This window comes from Tauraco erythrolophus, chromosome 4, assembly GCF_009769465.1.
Source record: "Tauraco erythrolophus isolate bTauEry1 chromosome 4, bTauEry1.pri, whole genome shotgun sequence".
Lineage (NCBI taxonomy): Eukaryota > Metazoa > Chordata > Aves > Musophagiformes > Musophagidae > Tauraco > Tauraco erythrolophus.
In genome coordinates this window covers 6,897,406-6,909,416 of record NC_141468.1, presented here as the reverse complement: position 1 = coordinate 6,909,416, position 12,011 = coordinate 6,897,406, and the positions used below count along the sequence as shown (strand labels likewise).

General features: G+C 41.0%; 1 protein-coding gene across 8 annotated transcripts in view; it reads right to left on the bottom strand.

Moving 5' to 3' along the window:
- The window catches only part of CELF2 (CUGBP Elav-like family member 2), a 273,325-nt gene that overhangs the window by 51,288 nt on the left and 210,026 nt on the right, over nt 1-12,011 (bottom strand). For all 8 annotated transcript variants that reach the window (XM_086609776.1, XM_086609779.1, XM_086609778.1 and 5 more), the window contains one exon: nt 2,430-2,509. In XM_086609776.1, the coding sequence (XP_086465902.1) occupies nt 2,430-2,509 (80 nt within the window). The remainder of the gene's footprint in view (nt 1-2,429; nt 2,510-12,011) is intronic.

Sequence of the window (12,011 nt, the reverse complement as noted above, 5' to 3'; positions counted from 1 at the left end):
AGGATAACGTGTTCATCTGGACATTAACATCCTCATTGTTCTTTCTCAGTCCACTTTGAAAATTCATCTTGTCAATGATGCATGCCAAAGAACTGAAAATAACAAAATCAGATAAAAAATTCTAAGGTAATCGGGTTGAAATGAAATTGTGTATTACATATTGTCCACCCAGCCCACTTTTGTTTGCAAAAAACGTGAAACAAAAGTGTCCAAGGACTACTCTCTCAGGCTGAGGGTTTAGATTTAACAACAGCTAACCTAAGTTAACTTTTTACTAGAAAAGTTTGTGAAAGTGAGCAAAATTTTTTTCCTTAAAGAATGGTTTCTAGTTTATGCTCTTTCATTTTCTATCTTGAGGAAGCTCCCAGCACATGCATAAGTTGAATTTCCCTTCCTCATTCAATGACACTGTATCTCCATCCCATTTAGTGCCATTTTCCTCCCAACAGCTGGTGTGGCCTTCATATTTTTCCTTGTGTTGGCAAGACAGGATGTACAGGCTCTTTTGAGTCTCTCACCCACAGAGCTGGAGGATGTACTGCTGCACTCCAAGAAGGGACTCTCAGCCCAAACTCAATGGACACAAACACCCATATGTTCAAAATGCAAAATATTTAGAATCACCTTGCCAATCTGGGAATCTCACTGATGATGCTTCTAAAGGTGTTAAGAAGAATTTTGATTCAAGAGTAACTATCCTATAGAACTAATGTCAACAGGAGTATTGAAACGCAGCCTCTTTTAGAGTACTGCATACAACAGAAGAGTGGGAGAATTTGCCTGGGAGGTATTATCTCTTTAAGTTTACCATCTTCTGAAGTAGAGCTGTGTAAAATTCATTTTGCTAGACAGAAAAATACATTAAAACACATGGAAAATATAGGTAAAACACAGTATTACCAATAAACATTTCCTTTTAACTCGGAATCAAACCCAGCAAAACATATAGATCTGAATTAATGGAGCAGTGCATGGCAGACAAATTACTACGATTATTATTTCAGAGACTCATAGTGGCATTTTTTTCACAATGTACTGTCAGACCGCATAGGTTGTATAACATCAGTTTTCTAGTAAAGATCATTTCAATTATTCTGCTCTCATTGGCAGTTTCTCATCTAAAACTGTATACTGAGGGTCTAAAAATGCATTGCACTGAAAAGAAAACACATCGATTATAAAAGAAGCTCAACCAAATTCAAATGTGATGTTTGGAAAGACAATAGCTTTGCAATGCCGATACCATTACTTGTGGTATACAGGAAACAGTTAGTGACGTTTTCATGCACTCACTTGATTTTTATCTTCTCCTTCTTCTCCTCTCTCCACCCTCCCACCCTTGCTGTCCCCCCTTGGCTCGTTACACAAAGCAGCTCAACGACATGACGCAATAATGATTGCTTAGCACCCAGCATGCTTTGGGAGACTAGAGCATTGCAAAGAAAAAAAAAATAAAATTTCGAAAGGTCCTGGTGAAAAAAAGAAATAAAAAAAGAAACAAGTGCACATAACATCAATGCCACCTCTGAGAAAAATCATCACTACACGAAGATACAGTATACATAATACAGTATAACATGCACTCTCCAGTGATAAGCTAGAAGATCCAGAGTAAGTAAAGACTTCATACTTGTGCGCTTTTTTGTGCAAAATTCTGAAAGACCATGACAAAAATCACAGACTGAAAAAAGTTTGGAGATTGCCAGACAAGCCGTGGCATTCGCTAACCACTCCAACGAACGGATTGTTAGCCTGCAGCGGTATTCACATGAAGTGAACAGGTTTAAGTTTTGTGTTGCTCATCAGGATAAAATACGAGGCCGTAGAGGCAGTTTGGGAGGAAATAAAGAGCGTTGCTTGCGAGGGGCCAGCCACGACAGGTGCTCTGCAGGAAGTGCCACACTTTGATATGCTCTGTCACCATTAGCATTTTTATTGGCTACATGAAAAAGGAGAAATTATATTACCTTAAAAAGAGATTCTATTTGCAGAAAAACACATGCACTGGTAACTCAGCGTGGCCAGGTTAAATCTCTTGAGATTTTCTCAGAGCAGCACAAACCACAAGACTTAAAAATCTACTTAAAAGAAACTAAGATTTTTTCTTTGGGGATATATGTGTTAAAATTAAAGGTAATTTACTCCTCAGATATACTCTAAGTATGACTGAAGAGCAGTATTCAGATTTTCTGCTGAATGCCACTGAAAACAGGATCAAGAGCTGTATTTGGATACCACACAGCAACATTATCGGGTGCTTTCAGGTCATTAAGAAAAATAAGCTTCACAGAGAGAGGTAGAGTGAGCCGGTGAAAAGTTTAAATCTGTGATTGTCATGTGTCTGATCTGGTCCAGGAGAGCATGGCTTCACCATTCGCAATCATTTGCACAAAGAAAACAAAGAAAGGGCAAATGATACAGTACTGTACCTCCATGGTCTGAGACTGGTGCATGGCTTTGATTGCATTCTGTGCCATTGCCCTTGTAGAAAATGTGACAAACGCACAGCCTGTGGGAACAAGGGGACAGGGAGCAGGAAAGACAAAAAACAACAAGACAAAAGGGTTGGACGCTTGTTAAACCAACACAGTCTACGAGAACGGCCACAAGACGACACTGTTCTCAGTAGTACATAAAAATAAACAACTTCTCTAGTTTATTTATCGACAGTGCTGACTTGCTAATCTGACCATAGATGAAAGAAAAAAAATTAGGTGGGGATGGGTGAGGAGAAAGGCTTTCTTCCTTTAATTAGTTGGTTGTTGTTGTTTTTCCTTTTTTTTTTTTTTTTGCTGTTGTTGTTTTTGTTCTTTAGCCACAGGGTTTGAAATAAGTAAGGCTTTTAGGTAGACTTTGGATTGCATAGTTTAGGCTATTCAGACCATGCATTAACAATTGCTCGCTATGGCTTTTGTGCAGATAAATTGTGGCTAGTGAATAAATGACTGGCATCACCGGCAGCTGAACTGGGAATTTAAAGGAGTCAATAAAGTCACATATTTCCATGATGCCCTCAGAACAACCATACAAATAAGGATGAGGAAAAACTCCACTGTGTAGCCTCTGACTAAGCGTGAAGAGACTCAGACAAAATCCGGTAATGTAGGTGAAATCTCAACATTTAAGAAAATAACATATTAAAAATAAAAATCTTTATGATCTTTGTTTCTCCGAGTCCTAGGTACAAGTATAATTCTCTGATTTACGAAAGCTACCACCAACTTGAACAATTCTGAAGCTACGTGCATGAATAACTAAAAAAACCACTTTTCTCCCTCCTCAGCCTTTTAAATCATAATGAAAAGCCAGTAGGCTGAGGCCTGGGCTATTTTCCCACCCTTTTACTATTGTCAGTCATACCTACACTGGGCATGGCACAGGTCAACTATTTTAGTGCATGACTCACTGCCCTTTTGACTAATAAAAACATTGCCTTCTGAGATTTACATTTTATTCTTCATGCACCCTTGGGCATCTTAAAGAAAAAGACTGTGAAATTAATGCAGATTCAGGCTGATTTTGTAATAATACCATGGCACACTAAAAGCTTAGCTAAAGCAACACAGACTTATTTCACTTGTGATCTCTAATGACTTTAAAAGTGCATTGATTTTCAGCTCCCTTACCCTTGCACAGTTTGAACTTAGGTTTCAGAGAATAATTTAGTGTTCCACTCAATTTCCTCAAAACATTATTATTATTACTACTTAAAAGATTTCCAAATGAAGCAAATCTAAGCACTGAGAGGCTAAAGCATATTGTCATTTTAGAGCTAATGCATGAAAGCTACATTCTGGCATCAAAAATACAATATTGTTGCCCCTGTGGCCAATGGGCAAAATAAACCATTTTGCAATCCAACAAGCAACAGATTGTTTGGTTTATGCAAATCAATTTGAGGCATAAAATACCTTTTCTTTCTTGCTCTGTGTGTACCTGGTAAGATTATCAAGTCAAGACTGTATTCACATTTTAATCAAACAACAGTAAGAGAAAGCAATGCCTGATCATTACCCAAAAGCACTACATCTAGTCATGAAAATAAAGTCAATGCATTTTTGCATCATGCGGTACTTTTTTTTCTTTTTAATGTAAAGGCCCTGGATACAAGAGAACCTAAGATGGCTTATGTACCTCTGACTGATAAGTGAGCTTCATAAAATCAGAAGTCAAACTTCTTTTAGACAAACTTCACGGTAGCGTTGTGACTCTTTACGTATTTCTCAGGTAACATAACAGCTGACGATGTCTTACTGCTGTTTAGCCACACTACGTGTTGCTATACTATTCTTATTCAGCAACAAACTTCTGTCAAAGAAAATGATGTAACAAAACAGCCTTCTGTACAGCAATCTAGACAAAATGTGCAGTAGAAGGGTAAATAAACTACAGTACCTCTGCTAGATTCCATACTGCTGCTGTGCACTAAAATTAAAGAGGCCCGAATTTACTGTCAGTCTCAAAGTAATCTCTCTTAAAAACATTTCTGTTATTATCATTAACAGAGGAAATAACACCAAGGGTTTTCATTTCTCGTCTTGCAAATTCAATGGGGGATGAGCAGAAATAGAGATATACTGGAGGGCAGGCAAGAAACCCCATACAGAGCCTTGAATAATATTGTTTATAATGGTCAAGAAACAGCTTCTTTCACTTCTTTCGCTCTCATTATCCAGGAGTTTGTACCATAGTGACAATTACTGAATGGAGGTTTAGAATGCATAAGAAGCATGTAAAATGTCAACAAAAATCAATAAGACACAGTTTATGCATTTATCACAATTTCTACCCAGCAGTACTGCTGTAAGTAACTTACTGAGAGATGTTGCAATTAGCAGGTCTCAAAAGAAACGTGAATCAGCAGAGAAATAAAGCCGTGCTCCTCTCAAGATAAAGCAGACTCTCTCACCCCCCCCTTAAGCTTTTGCTCTTTTTAACCACAAAGCTCAGCTGTTGGGGACTTTCAGTGCCCCAGCTACTGCAAAACCTCCCTCCTCGTCCCTCAGCCCAAAGCCATTTGCGTGGATCTTGCTGCCTTTGTCATGGAGTGAAAAGACCTTCATAGCAGATCTCTGTTAAGTGCCATATACCAAGCTACCAATTTAAAAGGAACTTGTTCTCTGGGCAAGGGGAATGCCTGATGAATGAGGTTATGCAGCTTGAATATGAGCATTTGGAAACAGCATTCCACAGAGAAGATGGGACTGCATTTTAATCACGGTTTGCCAGCCAGAGGCTACAAGGTTAGGTTCCCTTGTTATCTCCAGTCGGTAGGCCATTTCCCACCGATGGACAGTGGCCATTTCCACAGTAAATACCCAATTTGCCTCGATAACCAAGGTAAAATTCAGTAGACAACCTTATTTCTAAATTATTTGATAACCTAGACCTTCAGTTGTTACCATCAAGCACCCCAAATAAATGCTAGCTAATTTAACCATCTTTCCCGACATTGCTACAGGTATTCACACTCAAGGGTTATTATTTCAGTCACCAAACCTGGACACACACACAAAATTTGTATATCTATTATGTGTGCACATATACTTTATTATGTGTGAAACACGAGATCTGATTTTTTTTATGATGTGTGAACCGTAGGATCCTTTCCTTCATGATCAGACTGCCACACTGGAGGGGAGCTAAGCTTGTATCAATGGATCCAGTCCTCTTAATCACTCAGCTTGCACACAGAATTGAGGTATTTTGAAAAGCTTCTGAGATGCTTGTGTTCTCTGCCACAGCTGACACCAGTGCCTTTAGTCTTCTATATGTGATATGGATGCACTTTAGGAGGATGGTATCGTCGGGCACCAAGGATTTAATCAGAAGCCGATGTCTAAGCACACTGGATTTCACTTGTTTAAGCCGGATGAGCTCTGCCTGAACCATCCTGTACTCTTGCCACAGCAGTTTCTGAAGGGCTGGGAAAACCCTTTTCAGCCTGCACTCGCTCACTATATCTCACGGATACAGGTGGTCTTTTGGGAACATACCGCCAGCTTTAGGACCGTAAATCACAATTATAAGCGGACAAGACTAATCAAATTCCATGCCTCGTGCTGCAAGGAAACAAGAAAGATTTCCGTGGCCTCTGACCTCTTCCTATGAAACACTGCATTGATTGCAGTGCCACGGGCTGAGGTCTTCTGGAGCAAAAGCTACAGGCAAACTCTTTCTGTTCTACCATAGTGAGTCCTGATACTTCAACTACTCTCTTCGTACTGGAGCTATGGAGCTCTTCGGGAGTGAAAACATGGACATAGGGATATTTCTGTAGCTAATGCCTTGAAATTACTTCATTTCGTACCACCAGCTACCTAACCACAAAAAAATTTAAAATAATCCTTTTGCAAACACAGCCAAACTGCAAGTCACCTTGCAATTATCTATCACTTCTGGTTTCAAAATGTTAGGGATTGCTAACAGAAACAAAAGCAGAGGGAGAAAGGATTTCTAAGACCTTCAGTTGCTTCTCCAGGGCTGCCTTCTCACCCCCTACACCAGAAAAATGATTGACTGGGGAAAGGCTTCTCAAAGTAATTTCATCCTGCAGGCAGAATGAGATGGAGGCACCCAGCCCTGTTGCAGACGAGATTCTAGAGCACATTATCACATTTGCCATCTCGTCTGAGAGAACATCTAAACTCACAGGGTTGGTCCCTACCTGCCTCCCACCCCAAACTGGAAAATAATTTTGAAGAGGCTGCAAAATTGGAAAAGCTTCCTCCTCAAATCGTGCCATCCCAAACCCAGTGCTCGCTGCTCGAGTGACTGAATTATTTGAAATATTTAAAAAATTTCAGCATTGCCCCATTTCAGCTCCCGCTTCACTCCATTTTCTCATCTCAGGCTTTCGTAGACTGTTTTGAAACTTCAGGCAGCAGTTCACTCACAGTCTAACATGAATACTTGCGAGCCACAAGTGAAGTAGAACATTTTTAAGTATGGAGGCCTCAAGGTAAGGGGTCTGATTTCATACCGACACATGAAACCTTCCACACAAAACTACTGCAGTCTACCAGGGGTTTTAAAGCCTCCAAACCCTCAATGCAACCAAAGGGAGATGCAAAACCCCTTGACATCTTTGAATCAGGTCTAGAGTTAAAAATGGAAGTTTAAAAACCATGACTTTAAAGCTCTGGAGATGAAAGAAAAGCAGATGTAATCAATTTTTTAAAAAAATATATAGTGACCCCTCTGATATAGAAGAAGGCTTAAGAGGTTTTCAAAGTCATCCAAGCAATCGCAGTACCAGGTATGGTTGCTGTGCAGCTGGTGGTGTAATGGTTGCACTACAGCTTCCTAGCTCACCGTAAACAAGGTTTTTCTTCACGTTCTGTGAAGAAACAAGAGTGAAAAGCTGCCAAAATACTCCTGCAAGAGTATTTGGGATCCTCTGAGATGAAAGCATCTATTTGAAGAAAAGATAAGACTCAAATCAAAAGCTATGGAAATTGAAGCGTAATAAAAATAAGCTCTAGTTGTGTTAAAATATTTCTAGCTAAGATTGCAAAGTAGACTTTCCCTTTTCTACACTGTGCTAATATAGCACAGTCTGAGGGAAGGACCAGCCTGGGAAACAGCCTTCTGATGAAGACAGCACACAAAAATCTGTCTTAGTGATTAAAATACATTTTAGGTACGCATTAAGACATCAGATTGTTTACTGTACAGACATTTGGTCATTAAGTATCGCTTAAGACAACAATGGCAGGTCTTAGACCAGGTCCAACAATCCAGCCCAAAGTAAAGCACTGACAAAGCCACAGTGAAGCTCCTTAGTTTATGCATGTCAGGCACATAAAGGTAACAAGAGTCACGTCCTGTAAACATGCCTTATCTCTTTGGCTTTACTGACTTCTCTTGACTATCAACAGGATGACAGATTCTGGATTTTAAATTTTCTGAAGTTCATGGTTCCCTGGAAGCGTAATTGGATGGTCAATTAACCACCTCACAAAGTATAGACTTGAGTAACTGGAATTTACACAAAACCAGAATCAAATGGGTATCAAAGATCGCACTCTCTCCATGACCCTCTCATTGGAATAAAAACTCTGGTAAATTATTTCATTTCAGACTTCCCTCTGGGAAGGGATTGCTGCGAAGACGCAGTAATGGAGATCTGAGATGTAGAGTTACTGGGCAAAGGCCAGCAGAGACACTGGTCACTTGGATGTGTTTGTTCCTTTCCAGCTTCAAAAGAGTTTCAGTGGTGGAAAAAGAAAACTAAATGTGCCATAATGAATTTAAAAAATTAAAATGTTACCACACAACAGCAAAAGAAATAAGGCACGGAGGTGCTTCTGCAGAGCAACTAAAAATACAGCACTTCCACTGTCCTCATTTCCCACCACTTACTGATACACAAGTCAGAAGGTGGCCCCTAATCCAGACTGTTCCCATGGCTGGTACTTCACGTTACTTTAGCTCAGAAGGGAGAAGTAAATACCCATAAGGAAAAACAAATAGGCATAAAACCTCCTCACCTACCCTTCAATTAATTACGATGCAAATACTAATTTTCTTTTACTTGTTGATCAAGAAAACCCCTGGCACTGAAAGTTATGAATGGATTTTCATGAAATTAAATTGCCTGACCGTGGTATAACTCTCCACACCATTTCTAACTCGCTCTTAAAGTAAAGAAAGAAAAAAAAATCCCTGTAATCAATGTCTGCAGAAATGTTCACTTGTCCCATGTGCCTGGCTATGTTTTGCTAACAAATCATACAATTAGGAGCCTAGAAGATGTAGGAATATGCATTTGGAGCTCTTCCACAATTTTCATGGTATATCCAACTGTTTGTACATGTTATTAGCAGGTTTTTTCAGTGTAGGCTATTAACCCAGTTGACTTCTGTCTGGTATCTGCTCTATATATCTGCATTCAGCCATACAGCAGAATAATTTGCTGTATGGTGCTCCTGTGATAAGGATAAGAGGATTCTCTAAATCATCATTACGGACGGAAATAATTCCTAGAGTCATAGAGAGATATTGATCCACTGATCTAAAAAAAGTGTTTTACAAAGCTAGAGGAGCATCGCTATCCTTATTTTAAGGAATGGGATAACAGGGAGATGATGAGAGACCAACTCACCTAAGGTCAATACAGCACATCAGTGGCACAGCTACAAACCAAACTTGGGTATTTCTGGATGTCTTTGCACACTCCAGCTATCACTGCATGGCTGTCTGTGTTGGCATCTGTGGTCATGTAGACAGTACAAAGTGCTAAGAGTCAGGAGGTCTGAAAGTTTCCTCAAGCCATTTACTATAAGTGATTTAAAATCTTACTCATCTGAGGCAGTTCACTTCTGCTTTTTTCATGATAATGAAGCTTAGCACATGATATCACAACCATGAATTTTGGTAAAGCACACTTAGCTCTTCGGAAAAAGTGCTGGATTAAACAACCCTGCAGGCTGAATCCTTCTCTTTGAATAATGAATATAGTACAGGCAGTGTCAAGCTTAAAATCATAGAATTACGAATCGTTTAGGTCCGAAAAGACCTTTAAGACCATCAAGTCCAACCACTAACCTAGCACTGTCAAGTCCATCACTAAACCATGTCCCTAAGCACCACAGCTACATATCTTTTAAATACCTCCAGGGATGGTGACTAAACCACTTCCCTGGGCAGCCTGTTCCAGAGCTTGATAACCCTTTCAGTGAAGAAATTTTTCCTCATACCCAGTCTAAACCTCCCCTGGCAGAACTTGAGGCCGTTTCCTCTTGTCCTATCGCTTGTTGCTTGGGAGAAGAGACTGACGCCCACCTCACTACAACCTCTTTTCGGGTAGTTGTAAAGAGTGATAAGGTCTCCCCTCAGCCTCCTTTTCTCTGGGCTAAACAACCCCAGTTCCCTCAGCTGCTCCTCACAAGACTTGTGCTCCAGACCCTTCACCAGCTTTGTTGCCCTTCTCTGGACATGCTTTTTAGACAGTCCCATGAACCCTGCTAAAGCAAAGGCCAGCCTCCATGTCTGTTGAGTCTCTGGTTTCTTTATCTCTACACTCAACAGGGTATTTTTATTTTTTAATACTTTACACAGCTAGGAACTACTCTCTGCTAGCCAACTAATTTCACAAGGACTATCCCAGAGCCTTCGGAAGGCAATGACTTTTGGTTGCTGCCTATTTCTTATAGCTGGCTGTAATATAACAAGTTCCAGCTATAAACAACAATTATTTCTTAGATGCAGGAGTAAACAACAGTGGGGAAAAAATGACTCGAGGAAAAAATTCTCAGTTTCTTTAACATATACTGCTCCACCACAGGAGCTTCGTATCATTATTTTAGTCTCATTTTACAGATGAATTTCAAACAGCTGACAATAGGAATTTGGAGTGGAAATGCTGATGGTCCATTATCAGTAGTGACAGCAATGAGTGCGACTTTATTAAAGTTCTGTCAACTATTGGCTAGAAACTACAATAGAAGCAACCAGTTGCCTCTCCCTCTCTCTATTTTAGCACTTATATCGCACTCATCACAAAGTGTTACATTTTCCCTTGATGCCACAGGACAGGATTTCTTCTTGCTACTGGAGCCATGTCGTACACAACCCTACATCCCACCTATGAGCTGACAGTAGACTATTACTGTCCTAGTCATAGGGTTGCTGTTGTAGTGTAGACATGGCCTAAAAGTCAATTGAAAGCTTTTTACTCTTTCCTCAGAAGAAAAAAAATAAAAGCTGCACAAACCAAAACTGTTCTGCTGAGCAGTGTAACCTGGAGCTATTCCTTGCAACTATCTGCTGGTAATAAAGATTATTTGCCTGAACCCTTTAACGAAGCTCAAAACTCGGCATAAATACCAACGAATATACTTTTTGAGTTCTTTTTGTCCAAGACACCATAATGTGCACTTGTTATGCAATTGAAAAGAGATGCCAAACAGAGTTTATTGGACCATATTTCCATCTCACTGCTGTGAGCACTGCGAGTTCCTGAAGGCTCTGTAGAGTGAGGACAGTGTTTTCCTACGACAACGACTATTTTTCATTCATCCTAGAGTGTGTCTGGGAGGGACGCGCATCCAGACGGGTGCTGGGAAAACAAATACTGTTTGTGGCAAAGGGAATTAACATCTTGGAAATGGTAACATGAATTAAAACTCGTTAAGTATTGCAACTCGTTACTAAGATTTAACTGTATAAATTCTCCCTCTTGCTTTAGTGAAGCGGCTTTTCACCCTGTGGTTTTTCAGCCAAGCTCCCTCCACCGCAAATCTCCCTTAGCACTTTTCATTTCAACTGCAATATCAACCATTTTCCCAACGCTTTGCCTTCTCTCATGGAGTGGTGGTTTTGTGAAGCTGATAAACATCTGCCTGAAAACCTGGTTGGCACAGCTGAACTCATTTTCAAGTGTGAACATGGGTGTGTAGAAAGCAATTCAAGTTTAACAAGGCATGATGCATGAGGGCATGACAGAATATCAGTCGTGATTGTGACCGAAATAAACCCGAATGGCAGAGAGAAGACGGCTCTGCTACAACTACTGGTGTGTGACCTACCTGGACTGATCTTCAGTCTCTGGCAGGGGAGAGCAGAACAGGAACTCTATGGCTCTGCTGGCCTGCAGACGACACTGCCCTGCCTGATACGTGGGTGACATGGTGTGATAGTTCGATGTGGGGGAGGGAGTTCTGGTGGCAGGAGAGGGGATTTGCTCTCTGTGCCATCAGATCGGATTCCCATCCCCCTCGGGGTTGAGCCAGTCAGCGCCTCTGCGAATTGCCCTATTTAAGTTGGGACAAAGGATCCAGAAAAGGTGCTTTCGCCCAGGAGCGAGGAGAGGGGAGCGGGGCGCTGCCCTCGCTCCCTGGCCCCGGCCGGGCAGCTGCCCGCGCTGGGCTGGTGCCATGTGCTCAAGATGGCGGCGACGGAGCCGCTTGGGGAACTCAGGGAGTGCCCCGCTCCTGGGGTGCCCTCTGGGCCGAGTTCACCCAGAGAGGACTGAGAGCTGAGAGAAACGGCCACACCAACACCGGGTC